The 15618-nt window shown below is 40.6% G+C and overlaps 1 protein-coding gene across 8 annotated transcripts in view; it reads right to left on the minus strand.

Moving 5' to 3' along the window:
• Positions 1–1042: 1042 nt before the first annotated feature.
• Positions 1043–15618, minus strand: part of garnl3 (GTPase activating Rap/RanGAP domain like 3) — a 101366-nt gene continuing 86790 nt past the window's right edge. For 5 of the 8 annotated variants that reach the window (XM_085414269.1, XM_085414273.1, XM_085414270.1 and 2 more), the window contains 10 exons: positions 14956–15113; positions 14591–14749; positions 14128–14194; positions 13746–13853; positions 13166–13284; positions 12657–12792; positions 10194–10253; positions 7088–7306; positions 4379–4499; positions 1043–4292 (listed from right to left, as the gene is read on the minus strand). In XM_085414269.1, the coding sequence (XP_085270395.1) occupies positions 4127–4292; positions 4379–4499; positions 7088–7306; positions 10194–10253; positions 12657–12792; positions 13166–13284; positions 13746–13853; positions 14128–14194; positions 14591–14749; positions 14956–15113 (1313 nt within the window). In that variant the 3' untranslated portion in view covers positions 1043–4126. The remainder of the gene's footprint in view (positions 4293–4378; positions 4500–7087; positions 7307–10193; positions 10254–12656; positions 12793–13165; positions 13285–13745; positions 13854–14127; positions 14195–14590; positions 14750–14955; positions 15114–15618) is intronic. The other 3 variants (XM_085414274.1, XM_085414272.1, XR_014912760.1) reach the window with 2 other exon arrangements.

Consider the following 15618-nt stretch of genomic DNA (forward strand, 5'->3'; position numbering starts at 1 on the left):
CTCAGGTCCCAATCAACCCAAATAGCAAAGAAAAATTTAAAATGCATGCCATGAAAGAGTTTGGGTCTTAGGCGGTTAAACAAGGCTCAGTTGTTAGTGTGCCAAGAAAATATTCACCAAACCATTACAGTATCTGCAGCAGCTTGAACTGTTGATAGAAATCAGAATCCAGCTTACATGCTGTTTAGATCAAATTCTGACCTTATCATATGAATGATGCAGCAGAAATGTGAGACTTATTAGACCAGGGAATGTTTTTCTATTCTCCCATTATCCAGTTTTGCTAAGCCTGTGTGAACTGTGACCTTGGTTTCTTGTTCTTTGCTGACAGATGTGGCACTCAGTCTGGTCTTCTGATGCTGTAGCCCATCTTCAAGGGCTAACATTGTGTGCATTTAGAAATTCTCTTCTGCATACCTTGGTATGACTTACTGTTGCCTTCCTATCATCTCCATGCTGTCTGGCCATTCTCCTCTGACCTCTAACATCAGCCGTAATCGCACAGAAAACTGCTGCTTACTGGATATTTTCTCTTTTCCCGACAATTCTCTGTAAACCCTAGAACTGGTTGTGTAGAAAAATCCCACCAGATCAGCAGTTTCTGAAATACTGAGAACAGTCCAGCACCAGGAGTCATGTCATTCCCATTCTAATGCTCAATTTCAACTTCAGCAGCCACGTTGTGATGGGCGTTGAAAAGGGCAAGTGAGTAAAAGGTGGTGTGATGCTAGTATCGGTGTTCTGCTGGGCTTTGGTAGTTGTGTGTACTTCGCAATGTACTACAAAGGTAAACATTTACATTGAACCTCATAATCAGATTATTGCTGGGTTAAAAATCCAAACAGAAAGAAATGCTCCATTTAAACAACTCATGAATAAACAACCCCAGACCTATGACTCAGTCAGCTACAGAAAAGAGAGTTAAAGCAGAAATGTATGTTGGCATTTAACCTTAACATTACTTACATTGCTTTCAGCCTGCATATATCTATATCTATGTGTGTGTGTGTGTGTGTGTGTAAGCCAAAGAAACCACCCAACAGAAATTTCATAAATATTTATTACATATCAATGAACAAAATCAACTACTTTCACAGCAGTGGTCTACAGCACTTGTTTAAAATAACTGCTCAAATAATATTAATATTAATAATAATATAGTTCAGTTTCCTTTGAGGCCACATTTGATACACAAACATTTACAAGTATTACTTGGCATTAAAAACGATGGCGATACAATATTTTAAGACACTTGGTGTTTTTTTTGTCAATTTTCTGTCATTTTGATATCACAGAGAGGTTCAGCAACAGTCTAAACAGTAAATATAGATTCAAATACAAAACCCCCCAAAACAAACTAAAATACCAACCAAAACAAACAAAACAGTAAAAATGCCAAGGGGAGGTAGAAACTAAAGACAAAAATACAGAAGGAATCGTAACAACGCAAAGCGGGAGAAACAGCATTCCCCGAGTCATCCACCCTCATTTAGACACTAAAGAAGAGTAAAAATCCATCCCGGTTCCTCCTCCTCTTCCTCCTCTTTCTTCTTCTTCTTCCTCTACCCCTTTTTCTGAGTTACGTTTTGCTGTTAGAGGGATTCACGCAGAGGCAGGCAGGAGAACAGAGCAAAGGTGTGAAGAAATGAGAAAAGAAGAGGCTCATGCTCAATCTGAAGGCTGCTATGATGTGAAACAAGCATACAGAGATGCACTAACACCTACATCAGGCTAGTCACCTTTGCCAAACATTTCCCTTTGTATTACTGTCACTTTGATTAGCTTTTACATTGACACAAAGCACCATTTAACCTTTTCAGTGCTGTAATTAGGTGTTATAAAGTGGATTCTTACTAAAATTAAATGAGAAGTGTAGTTGACCCTTTGTGTTAGAACGGATTGTGAGATTCTGTATGAAACTTTTTCTAGATAAAGTAATCCTGATAAAGGTTATTAGTGTTGGAGGTGCATTTACATCACAAGTGGGGTGGATGGTACAGATGTGGAGGTTTCCCATGTTGAACCTGTGGTGGTTAAGTTTTGTCTCCCTCCTCTGGCTGTGACAGTAATTACACAAAGTTTGTTTGACCATGTTTGACCTTTTTTAAAACCATGCACTCTCACTTGCCAAGTTTCTGCTCTCAGAATTATTTTTATGATTGCTCTAACGCCCAAAGGTGCTCAAGCTGGGTTTAATCATGTGGAATGTCACCCTTTAGCTGATGTGGTGCATCCTTAGCTGTTTGGCATCCCAGACTGATGTAATAATAAGAGCCATTGTAGATACTGATGTTTCCCTGTTGTCAACTCTACAGTAACTGAGCATTAGTGGTTTTATTTTTAATGGATTGCTTTACTCTGTAATCTGAATGTGTGGAGTATAAAATGAGGAGACATTTAAAAGGCCGAGAGGGTTTAATGAAATGAAGGATTGTTTTTAGAGCATATGTAATATTAGAGACTTATCAGTCTCTTTTGAGCCCTCCAAATTTATGGACTAGATTTTTATCTGTATGACAATAACAAAAGATTTTCCAGATGGGCAGCCAATTAACAATCTGATCATAAACCTCTACACTCAGTAAGGAAAGGATATCTAAACTGTGAATTTAACCGTGTGCTGCAGTGAGTTATCCCCTAACCGATAACCCCAGCTGTAAATCAGTGTATTTCTGGACCTCGAGGTGAAAATCAGCAGGGCTTCTGGGCCTTGAAGTTCCAAATTAGACTCAGTGATTTAAACAGCGCTAGCATGGTTATGCTTTCCAAATATACTAATTGTATAAATACATTTAGTATTTTTTAATGAGATGTTTTGTTTTGCACTGTTAAAATTCTTAGTTTCATTTAGGCTTTAATTTTAGTTCAGTAAAAGTCTAATTTTTCCTAAAGATAAAACTATCTTTTAACTAAGTGCACATTTTACTCTACAAAATAAAAGACTTTTTCATTCCACACACAGAAAAAGACAAAGTAAAAGTAATTCACACTTTTGGTTTTGTTTTTATCATCCCTCCTCTATCCATCTAGCCACCGTCTTGTTATAGATACTCCTGTACTTTTTTTTTCTTGTCTCAGTTTGTTGTTTCTTTACTTTGTTCGGAATTTGGTATCATGTTACAGATCGCACTGTTTCCAAAGAAGTGATTTCTTTGCTGCAAAAAACACAACACTTGCAAGTCATGCAAATTTAAGGTCAGGTCTTTGTTATGGGATAAAATGATTTGTGCATGTGCCTTTGAGATTTTGCCACCAGCAAGTGAAATCACCCGAGCTGATTGCAGTCGTTGGTTACCACTGTAATCGAACATGGACTACAATCATGGCTGCTACTGACAGACACCAAAATCTGGTGGCTGTTGGACGTCTACTTGAATGGAGGACAGTGGCAGACGGCACTTGTGGGAGACTTCTTCCAGGTCTGTCGAACCTGTTTACGACAGATAAGGGGAACAATATGGGCGAAAATGTGCAGAGCATAAAATCAAAAATCATACTTTTACTAAATATGGGAATAAAATTGATTTTTATAATATATCTATAAATATGCATCACAAGCCAGACAGGCATATATGCCTGCATGTGTGCACTTTTGTGTATAAACAGATGTACACATATGCATATCATACAATACTTGAAAGTGGATCGGAAATAATCACATAATATACAACACATAAGCTCTTGCAACGTCAGAGGGAGTTGAGAATGCAGAGAGTTTTCTCATGCCTTGGTGCACAGATTTACATTCAGTTTGTGGTTTAGGATCAAACCGGCATCTCAAAGCTCTTGCAGAAGTCTGAATGCACCACGGCATCTTACGCAACCTCTTTGGGTTATCTGCTGCAGGGCGACACAAACAGCTGACACACGGCGGCTGAGGGGGGGCACTGCTCATGAAAAAAGTCACACACGCACACAAACATGACTTCAAACCTCCACTGCACCCATCTCGTCCGCTGAACGGGGGCTCAGAATCCCAGGGTATGTAGGAAAAAGCGCCAAGGTATCAGAGCTCAACAACAGAAAAAAACAAAAAACAAAAAAGAAAAGAAGACCAACCAAAACAACAGAGTAAAGGTGACAGTACAGAAGTGGGCGGGCAGAGAAGTGCACGATGGGATTGTCTTCACTTTAGGTCCAAGACATCTTCTTCGAAGGATGTGGAGAGGGAGAACGCACTGGTAAGGGGCGGGCTCTCTGGCTGCAGCACCGCCTTCTCTGGCTCCGCCTCCGAACTGGATGAACAGTGCAGCTGGACATCCTGATCCACTTCGCTGGACTGTGAGGCTAGCCTGTTGTGCACAGAAAGACTCATGTCTCAAGCTCAAGCTAGCATTAAGCAAACATCAAACGTGCAGCTGCTGTTCAGATTTATCACCTGTCGCTGTTTGTGGACGTCAGCGCTCGTACTTTGGGCTCGTCCTCTGTGTTCTTTTTGCTCATCTTTCTCTGTTTCACTGATCCGCTGTCCGATTTCCCACTTGGTTCCTCTGTCAAGCCTTTGTTGGTAGGAGACAATGGAAAATGCATTGGAAAACTCAGAAATATGCTTTTTTTTGCCTTCCTTCTGAGAGCAGGATGGTCGATATCCCATTTATAATTATGAGCTAGATGATTTCAAACCAAAAGTAGTAATTTTCTTGGATTTCATTTAATTTTTTAAACTTTTCAGTTTAATAAATCCAAAGTATATGAATATGAAATTTGAAAGTATTTGAAGGTGGGGACGGATAGAAATGGCTTCTTTAGACAAAAGAGTAAATGTTTCTCCATATGTTAAGCTAATGTTGCTGTAAGTTTACATTTAGTGTAAAAGTACCACATGACAGTGGGATGAATCTCCTCACACAACAGGAAGGCCAATAAGCACATTTTTCCAAATATCAAACTTTTGCTTTTTGCCTATGTTAAAAAAAACACCCAAAACAGGTCTACTTCAGAATTGGAAGGTACACATTGTTTGGGATCTTCTCCTACAAAGCCAAATGTGTAAAGCCATGTGGTGACTTCATATCTCAGATATAGTCTCTAATGCTACAGTCTCGCTGGCGAAAACAGTAGTTAGAGATGCTGCACAACCAAAATGAATGTAACTGTGTGATCTCTGTGGTTTTGAGTGCTGCTTTTAACCACAGTTCACGTCTTGAAAGCAACTTTGGTGCATCAAGATAGTTAGAAAACAGCAATAAGTCGAAGTCAGTCTGCTATCAGTTTGTGACTGAATAAGGTCAGCTTGGAAACTGTATGATACGATTAACTGTAAATCGTTGAAAATCACAAATGTGTCGCCAACTACATACACAGAAATGTAACATTTAACAGAAATTCACATTAACTATTTACATTCAGAATCCAGCAATTTAACTGCAAAATGACACAGGTGCTTTTATATAGGAATATAACCAGAATACAACCAGCTGGAAACCAGTTGAGGCAGGTCTGCTATTAAAAACACACACGTAGATGATGTGTCCAGACTGACTCACACTGATTACAACCTGTTGCCAATCTGTCTCCAGGGAACCTGTGCAATCACTGTGTGGTCAACTACAGGTTGTGGGTTTTGCATTCTTAACCTCTGGGTTACCAGTTGGTCAGTGCAACTACTTGTAATCGGCTGCTAAATTTCAAAATATTCAATGGACTCACTGGGCAACCACCAATTTTTAGTAGTTGCAAGGAGGTTTATATCATATCTTTGCTCTATTGTGACTGAGCCACTAAACTGCAATTGTCATGGTCCTGGGTCTCTTGACCCAGCGTTTTAAGTTTGAGTTTATTTTGTTCATTAGGTTATCTAAGTTCATTTGGTTATTAGACTCCTTGTGTTTTCTTCCCCTGTATTTAAGCTTCCCCTCACCCTTCGTGTTTCATGCTGCGTGTCTTATGTTATCAAGTTTGTATTATTATGCCTAAGTGTTTCTAGTTATTATTTTCCCCTCGTGTTTCCAACCATGTTAAATCTCCCCTGCTCTTCATGCGTTTCATGTCTGTGTCTTACGTTGTCAAGTTCGGGTTGTCATGTCTATGTCTCATTATGTTTCCTGTTTTATTGTGAAGAGGTCTGGTGTTCTGTGTTCATCATGTTCAGTTTTACTCTCCCACTGTGACGTCATTATGTTCATGTGTGCCAGCTGTTTCCTCATGTGTCTCCACTTCCCCTAATCACCTCCTGTGTATTTAAGTCCTCTGTTTTCAGTGTGTGATTGTCAGGTCGTCTGTTGTCCACGCCATGTTTCCCATGCCATGCTTCCAAGTTTCTTGCCTAGGTTTTTCTTATTGCTTGTTTAGATTCCCCAGTTTAGGTTTGTGTTAATTTTGCTTCAGTTTGCCTTGCCCTTTGTTTGTACCTCTTCTACTAGCCTTATTAAACGGCTCGCCTTTTGTTAACATTTCAAGTTCTGTTCCCTGTTCCTTGGCGTCTGCGTTTTGGGTCCTTTTTCAATTCATACAGTCTGCCCTCGCCAGACTGTGACAGCAATAGCATCTGAGACCAATACTGGAGAGTACTTCAAAGATTTTAGAATTAGCACAGTGATGTCTCCCAGAAAGTTGATTCTGTTTATCTGGACGTAGCCTTTCCACTGGGAGGCTGTGAGGTCACTTTCTTGATCACTGATCAACAGCTACTGATCAATGAACATGAACCACTCACAAGGAGTTGGGCAATGGCTGCCTGTCCTGCCTTAGACATCGAAGATACCACATATAATGTAATAACTGAAACAACACAACCAGAAATGAATAAATAAACAGATAAAAGATTCTTAATAGGAGCCTGTTGAGATTCTATATAGCTGTTCTTGCAAACCAAAATGTGTTTGTGGAATTAGCTTTTTTGAGGAAGATTTTAGAATGAAACACAGAGACGACAACTAGATCTAACTAAAAATAAAGGAATCTCTGTGTGTGTTTTTGACTGACTGTGATCACGTCATGTAGCTTTGCTGTTGCAAGTATGCTCAAATGTAGCCGTACCATGAAGGAGCAGGTATGTGAGGGATAATCCAAAACTGCACCAGTGGGCACTAGTTCCATAAAAACAACTTAAATTTCCTATATGGTGCAAAATAATTTTTCCGTTTACCCAGCAGCTCCTTCCGTGTGCGACTGGCTATTTCTTTGATCTCCATGCGGGATAAGGAAAGCGAGTGTGTTGCAGAGATGAGGGGAGCTGGGGCCACCATGGTGGGGGCTGGTGTCGTCAGCACTTTGTTGACCAGAGGGGACTTCAGGGGTCTTTCGATGCTGCGGCCCACCAAGTTACACAGAGGGATCTTAAAAATGTGTTTGCATGTCGCTTCACCTAGGAGGAAGCCAGAGGAAGAGGTAGCAGTGAGGAAGAACAATTGTGGTAGATGACATGAGAGCACACAAAATGAAAACAAAAAAAGAAAGAAGGCTTGGCTTTAGTTCTTTAGAAATTCAAAAACATACCATATATTTTCAGATTTTACAACTAGCAATTGAACCTTTTATTTTTATCAATATTTCAACACTTTTGTATGGCAGTGCAATGAAAATTAAATACTTTATTTTTGACTATTTGGCTGCATAAGTTACCACTGGGAAGCTACTGCTTAGCTTAACGTAAAGATGATAAACAGAGGGAAAGAGCTGCCTGTGCTCTTGATTTTTTTTTTGAAAATCTGTACAAAAACCCAGGTGGTAAAACATTAACATGTGACTACATTAGTGGTTTCCAAATTTCTACCTCTCATACAGTACTGTGCAAAGATTTTGAAGCATCCCACATTTCTTTGTGGTTTGCTTCTCAGGGCCAGATTGTCTTTCTTTAGTTCCACTTGACTCAAACCTTGGCATATTTCATCATGGTATGCATAGATTTCTTCAAACACTTCCCATTTCCTAGTAAAATATAAAGAAATGAGGGGCTGGCTCAAGCCTTTTGCACAGGCTATATATATTAGGATCACTAATATATGCACTATATATTAACTTGAACTAAATTTACAATACATCACACTCACATACATATCATCTGCAAGCATTTTCAGTGCAGCTTTAGGATACTCCAAAACTCTCACCTGACTCAAAGATTAGGCTTTTTTGAAATTCTGCTGTTGGGTATTATGAAACATACTCTTACCTCTGAGACTCTAATGCAGCGAACGGCATTACACGAGATGCACATTTGTAATCTTTACACTAAACACACTTGAAATAACCAGGGACTGGCGTCAGACATGTAAATATTGGCATCTATCTTGTATATAATCTCTAGAGGCATATTTCCGCCTTTCCGGTGCATTCAGGGACTCTCAAAGATTCAACTTATTAACATTGCTCTTGCATTCTGTGTGCCAGCCACTCCAACTCCAACATGTTGTCGATTTTGTAAAGGTATAATAAGAAATAATTTTATTTCACTGGAAATAAAAGTCTTTGAATGCACCAGTAAGGACCAGTAAAAAACAGATAATGACAGCAAAAGCAAAAGCTTACAAAACCTGAAAAAGCAAAGGTGACACAGCTTGATCAAGTCTTTAACTTTTGTATTTTCGTAGCGCAGTAAAACATCTATGACATCACATGTGGCATGCGTTGCAAAACAGTCAGCTGTAATATTAATTCTGTACATAATTAGGACTCTATGAATGCTGATACAACAGAATCAAACATCCACATTTAAATGAAGCCACTTTAAAGTGATTTCAGAATCAGAATCAGAATCAGAATACTTTATTGATCCCTGGGGGAAATTATTTTTTGTTACAGTGCTCCATTTTAAACCAACATTTATATTTATAGCGCTATTTATTGAAACAGCACGCAGTCTTAAAATTAATCTTCCTTACAACAGCGAGCTAATGTAACTGTTCAGTAGACATTTATAGCAGGCCATCTATTATTCAACAGAGACAACAAAGTCTGCTCGAGATGCATTGAATGGATGTTTGGAAGTTTTCAAGTGACACAATCTGCCCGCAAAGCTGCAGTGTGCCCACTGGCAGTGCCCAGCCATTCCACTTGGGAGCAGTGTTGGAGTTCAGAAACTGCACACTGCTCCGATGAGGCAGGCTGGTGATAGTGAATGAGAGTGAATCGAGGCAGAGACTATGCTGCAAAAAAAAAGGAAGGGTCTGTCTCATCTGAAATGTCAGCGGGTGAGAGGAGAGTTAAAGAGCCACTGTGAAAAACAAAGGGTCACTGCTGATGCTTGACAGGTACACTGTGTTAGTGCTGTTACAGATCAGCTCTCACTTGCCGCTGTGTCGTCCGACGGCAAAAGGAAATAGCCAAAGATGCGGCAAGGCATGCAAGTATTTGGAATATATAGTTGCAGAGATCAATATATTCCACATGCGTTTCTGGACCAGGGGAAGTGTCACACTCCTGCACACTGGCAAAAAAAAATCAAAAATCAAATAAACAGTTGTCAGGGATGTTTTTAGTACTAAACAGAGTCAAATTCATCAGAACAACGTGGCGTCTTTAAGCCAGTGGAGGTGGATGGTGGCTAGCAGCCACATCAGTGACATCTTGCTCGCATCACTGATGTGATTACGTCAGATGAAAACCTTCCCAAGGAGCAGATACGGCAGGCGCACAGGCAGTTAAGAGGATGGGATTTTTGTCAGCACCCTTCCACCTTTCTCCACCCCTCCACTCTCCAAACACCCCGCCCGACCACCCACCCACCATCAGACTGTAGCACCGCTGTTTGGACTACTTTGGATCGAAAAAGAGGGCTGACAAAAGTCTCCATGGCGACAGTGCAATCTGTAAATCATGCTGCAGCAGACGTGTCTTCTCCTTCCCTCTTTCCCTTTTCTTGCTCCTTTTTTGCACCCCCCAAAGCCTCCATAACCCCTCCCTTTCCGCTCACACTGCCTGCATACCTATTCTTCCTCCCCCCCTTCCTGGTAATTTCATAACTCTCTATCTTCATCACCTCTGCCTCACTTTTGTACTTTGAGCTCTAGCACCTTCCTTTCTCCCTTCTCATTCTCCCCTCGCGCTAATGCTTTAATTAGTCGGCAGACAGAAAGGGGGGTGAGTGGGGGTGGGGAAGACATAATGTTCACTTAACATTCAACCAACGTTCAAGTCAACATGCTGCTTCGGAGCAGACAGGGGTGATACACTCTGGGTGCACGTGCATGTTAGTAGGGCAGCGTTATGAGTGTTTTTATGGACAGAGGACAAGTTGTGGGAGAATCCTAAAGTACCTTCAGCATCCTTAGACATGTACAGGGAAAGCTTGGTACCATAGGGGATCCGTATAGAATCTGAACCAGGGATGAAGAAGAGGGTTACACAAACTGAACACACACACAGTAACATACATTTAGGAGCACACGCACACACCCACACACATACATAGTAGGTTCTCTATTATGCCTACATCTTCCAGTAATGCAGAATTATTTGCAAAAAAAAAGAGAATTCCTTTAATAAAAATGACATACATAAGCAGAAATCCTGCACTTGACTAATTGCAGCAGCAACAGCCAGACCTTCCTCCCCGTTAGCTTTAATGGAACCTGTAAATACCCACTTCCATCAGGAAAAGACTGCCTGGATGGTGCAGCAGCAGCAGGAACACAAGCTTTTTATTTTTCCTAAGTCTCACTCTTTTCTGCAGTTCAGACTTACATGGAAACCTTTGTGTGTCTTTAACAGCTAGACTGCACTGTCCATCAGTCAGCTGACAGACAGTGAATGACAATCTTGTACAAGCTGTATTAATCTGGAGGAGATCAGGAACAGCAGGATGGGGAGGCGGTGGTGCTGGTGGGGGTGTGTGTATTAAATGGTCAAACATACAATGAAAGATGTCTGGGAGAGTGTGCGTGCTATATTGTAATTATATTGTAACTATAATTCGCAATCGAAAAGATCACAATGATGCTTTTAAATGTTCTTGTCCTTCAACTACAAATCACATTTAGCTAAGGTACAAGCTTTTTTCCATACACCTCATACTACATATGGGTATAAAATCATATGATGCTTGAAAGTAAGGAACGTCGTATCTCAGTAAAAAGTTTGTCCCCTTGATCTCTTGGCAGTATGTCAATGAACGGGAGGCCATGTGGATGCCTGTTTTGAAAAAGGGTGTGTTCAAGGATCCTCCAAAATTCAAGAGTTCACTGCCTGGTGACAACCTTAAAACAAAAAAGGGATTCTCAAACTGTCAGGTCTGAGACAGAAACACTGGAGAGTGTGGTGGACAACCAGTGGGAAAATAAGGAGTGAAACTTTAGTAGAATAAATATGATTTACAGCCAGATCTGTCAGTATTTAGACAGTTTTGTAATTTTCCCTCCATACATCACCATGATGGACAATCAAGATGTGACTGAAGTGCAGATCTTCAGTTTCAGTTCAAGAGATCTAACAAAATATTGCATTACCTCTTCAGTAATTACAGCATTTTTATACGCAGTCAACCTTAAAAAAGAAATCTTGGAAAAATAAACAATAAAAATGACAAAGAGGAGTCACAGAGGGTTACAAGGCAGAATAACACTTTGTAAGTGTTGGTCTTTTTTTTTTAAAGACAGTGTTTAAATGAAATAAAAGAAGGCATATTCTGCAATACTCGCTGTGCTTATCTGTCTGTTTCCTACAACAGAGGTATCAAACATAAGGCCTGAGGGCCGGAATTAGACACAGACTCCAATCTGACCCACTGGGCAATTTTAACAATGTGAAGGAATAAAAAGGCATACATTTTGGAGTTTTAACTATATTTCCACAGGTTTTGGAGCGTGATAAAGACCTCCCCCATGGGCATAATACACCAAAGAAAATATATGAATATATAAATAATTAACCGACAGGAAATTCTCTTTTTGTTTTTTCCCCAGTGGGTTTACAAATAAAGGGCAATGACAGAACCAGAATGTTTTAGGCCATTTTACACATTTCTTACACTTTAAGCCAAAGGTTTTCCAGATTTCTTTTATTTACAACAGCAACATTTCTATATCATATAGAAAAACTGAGATGTGTTGTTGAAACTGCACTCCTTTTTCTTATATTAAACTATTCCAGGGATTAAATGTGTAGTTAAAGTTCTTTACACTAACAGAAAGGGTTTCTGTCCGGCCCACTTAAGATCAAAGTGGGATGTATTTGGTTCACAATGTAAAATACGTTTTTGACATCCCATCCCTGCCCTTCAACATAGATTAGCAAATTTAATCTAAAGCAAAGTTTCAGATTATGAGTAGGTCCTTGAACACACCAACAGGCAACATTTTTGTACCGGTTTTGGCTTGGTAACAAAGATAATTAAACAAAGGCACCTAAGTCTTTCTACCTCATGTTTAAGTGCCGCAAAAGTCATTTTTTAAGCATAAAATTTGTTGAATGAATGACTTTTTCTCTGAAATAATTGTAAGAAAGAAGGTCGGTAATAAATAAAAGTAACCACATTTGTAAGTAAAATTAGGGGTTAAAGGGCCGTTGACAGGATACCTATTTGTCTACTGCTACTCTAAATACCCAGCAATGAGGACATTATAATGTTTCTCATAAAAAAAAAAGATGATGGCAGAAGTGATTAAAGAAAAACTTACTGTCACAGAAAACTGCAGGTTATCAACCTGAACTAACGTACACAAATGTTGCAGCGCTTGAAGCTAAGAGAGACTCCAAAGTCAAACATCCTGTGTGGGTCTTACCATCGCCGAGCGGCGAGGGGAACATGGGCATCTCATAGCCGGTGGGCGTCTGTGGGGAACTCTGGGAACTGGTGTCTCTCGAACTGCAGTTGGAGGCTGAGCTCACTGGAGCCGATGAAACGAAATAAATGTCTGACTGTGGGTGGAAAAAGCAGATGCAAGCAGAGAGGGAAATGAGAGGGAAATGATGGACGTGCAGAGAAGGCAGGAAAACAGAAAGGTTTGAAGCAGCAGGTGAAAAAGAAAGAACAAAGAATCAGAATGAATCATTGGATCTCAGGCGCACTGTTCTGTTTGCAATTATCGGAGTGTATAAATCATAGTTGTATTATTGCTTTTGCAGCCATGCAGATTACCAGCCTTATTTCCCACAGGGATAATAAAGATGGATTGAAATGAGAGCTCCCAGACATCTTCTTCTACAACTGAGTGAAGCCTGACAGTGAAACTAAATTCACAAACTTGAGGATTCTTGTTCAGTGGGTGTATATGTTGTCATTTATACAGACCCGCGAAGCAGCCAGCTGCAGCTCCGGGACCACTGCTGTGTACACAAGATTGCCATTGACCACTAGTCGAATCTCAATGGAGTCCGTGGTGAAGGCCAGGATGTAAGGAAATGCACAAACTGCAAAGACACCAGGAGGATAAGATCCAGCATACTATATCAAAAGGGTGTGATTACTTTTTTTAAATTATGAAAATTACTGTTTTATATGCCAGTGGTGTGAGCTGATTTTAAATTGAAGATGTTCCACATGTTTTAATACATTTGTGCGATTACTCTGCACTGTTGGCTTTAGTGTCTATGTGCATATTAAAGCAGGACACATTACGGATGCACAGGAGGCCAGAGGGGCAGCATTTTGTTATGAGCAGTGCCAGGGTTACTGGTTTAGCACCAGCTTTTTTTTTTTAAATTTTCATCACCTTCTGTGTTAATAATAAAACGTACACAGAAACACACGCACAAGTAATCACTTGGGCCAGTCGGATGCTTGTGATTACACATGACGTTTCCATGGTGACACGAAGCTCAGCGGCAATGGGCAGGGTGGGGCCCCGAGAACTGTTGCCGTGGCAACCTACCAATAGCATTAGGCATCTGGTTCCAGCTGAAGTGGAAATCCGAGGTGTTGGACTGGATCATCGGTGTGGAGCCGTTAAACGGACAAACTTTCTTATAGTAACAAATATCTGCAAAAGACACACAGGATTCAGGTTAAAGGTATTTATGTTACACCACGATCGACAGCAGCCTTTTATTGTGAGTCGAAGAGGGCAGACAGCTTTTTGTCCTTTTATATAGCTGAAGCAGAGGGATAAAAAGCTCCCTCACTCTTAATATTCTGGAGCTGTCTCTGTGCAATTATTTTTATTCCAGTCGCAGAGGAAAAAGGCAGATAGCCGACATTACACAACATCTGAAATGTCTGGAGTCAAGAGAGGGATGGTGGTGGGGGGCACTCACAGTTGTAACACAACAGCAGACCTGCCTCCCCGTCTTCATACACATCAATGGCCGCTACAAAATTTACCTGCAGGCACAAAGAAGTCAGTTTAGTGAAATCAAAGACGGTTCAGAGGCGAAAGGTCAAATAGGAGACACTGTTTTTAACAAATAATGTCAGGTCAGCACCCTCAAGGCAATACAGAAGATACACTGCATGTCAGCTACAGATTTACTCTTCTCTAAATAGAAAGCAGAATGAGATGCTTTATTAAGGCAGCTGTTCATCCTACAGCCTGCTCATCCATTTCTCCCTGCTGAGAATGACAATGTTTGATTCACCCAAGCAGGCTGGTAATCAGCAGGTAAATAAAGCCGCTAACTAAAGGTTTCAGTCCCGTTTGGCTTCAATAAACATCACATAGAAATGCAAGAAAGCAAAGAGAAAGCCGCTAATATGTGTGTGTGTGCCTGTGTGCCTCACCCTGTTGGCCTCTGCGTGATGAAGCCGGTAGGCATCTCCAGTGCTCTCATTGATCAGGTCAAATTGATGTTTGTAGGCCACACAAATCATATTATCATTTTCCCCGGTTGGACCGTCCACCAGCGACATCACCACCGGCGGGTCGCACAGACAGATCTCCTAATGGGAGCGTGGTACACGTGGTTAACATTAGCACTCTTTACTTTTACACTCCTGTCTTCGTTCTTCTTTCACCCTCTTCTGTTTGATAGATAATTAGACTCTTTTTTTAGCCCCCATTACATTTGGGTATTGAATACAATGTGCATGCTTGATTCATATGCTGTTTTTCCACCTTCTCTTTGCTCATGTGGACTTTGATTTACCCGTATGTACTGAAACTCCTCCACTGGAGAATCCGCTCCTGTGGCGACGGCGCTGAAACGCGGATGTTTCCTGGTGATGAGGAGGAGTTTGTTCCTGATGGCTGCTACTATCCTCAGCTCTGAGCCGTGGTGGGTGTTAATAGAGTACAAATGGCAACCTAGGACAAAGCGGATGAGAGGGGAGGCTGACAAAGAGATGGAAACTATAATGGATGTTTACTGCTGCAGGTGTCGTTCCCTGGCATCGTCCCGCAGATCAATGCATGCCGCTCAGACAGCTGGCATGACACCAGTGGATATAACACTGTGTGTGTATTTGTGTGTACACTGTAAAAAGGAGATTCATTAAGGTTGCACTTCAGAATTGATTAGATACTTGTTAACCTTGTAAACAACCTCATAAACATATTCAGATAATCCTTCAACAGGTCAGAAATGTAGATGTTTACTTCTTTAGGAACATTTGTACAGATGAACAATATTTACAGCTCAAAGACATTTTTTTATGTCTGTAAGCCAAAAGCTCAGGTTTCAATCTGCTCGAAAAGCTTGTTTTCCAAATTTTTCTACTTGTATTGAGCTGTTGTCAGCTTGGCATGGATTTCTTCATATGTCCATCTCAGGCCAGCACTGTGGCTTTGGCTGCGCCTAATATGATGAAGC

The sequence above is a fragment of the Rhamphochromis longiceps genome, linkage group LG7 (genome assembly GCF_057381845.1).
Source record: "Rhamphochromis longiceps isolate RC_006_pf linkage group LG7, R_longiceps_female_GT1.1, whole genome shotgun sequence".
Taxonomy (NCBI): domain Eukaryota; kingdom Metazoa; phylum Chordata; class Actinopteri; order Cichliformes; family Cichlidae; genus Rhamphochromis; species Rhamphochromis longiceps.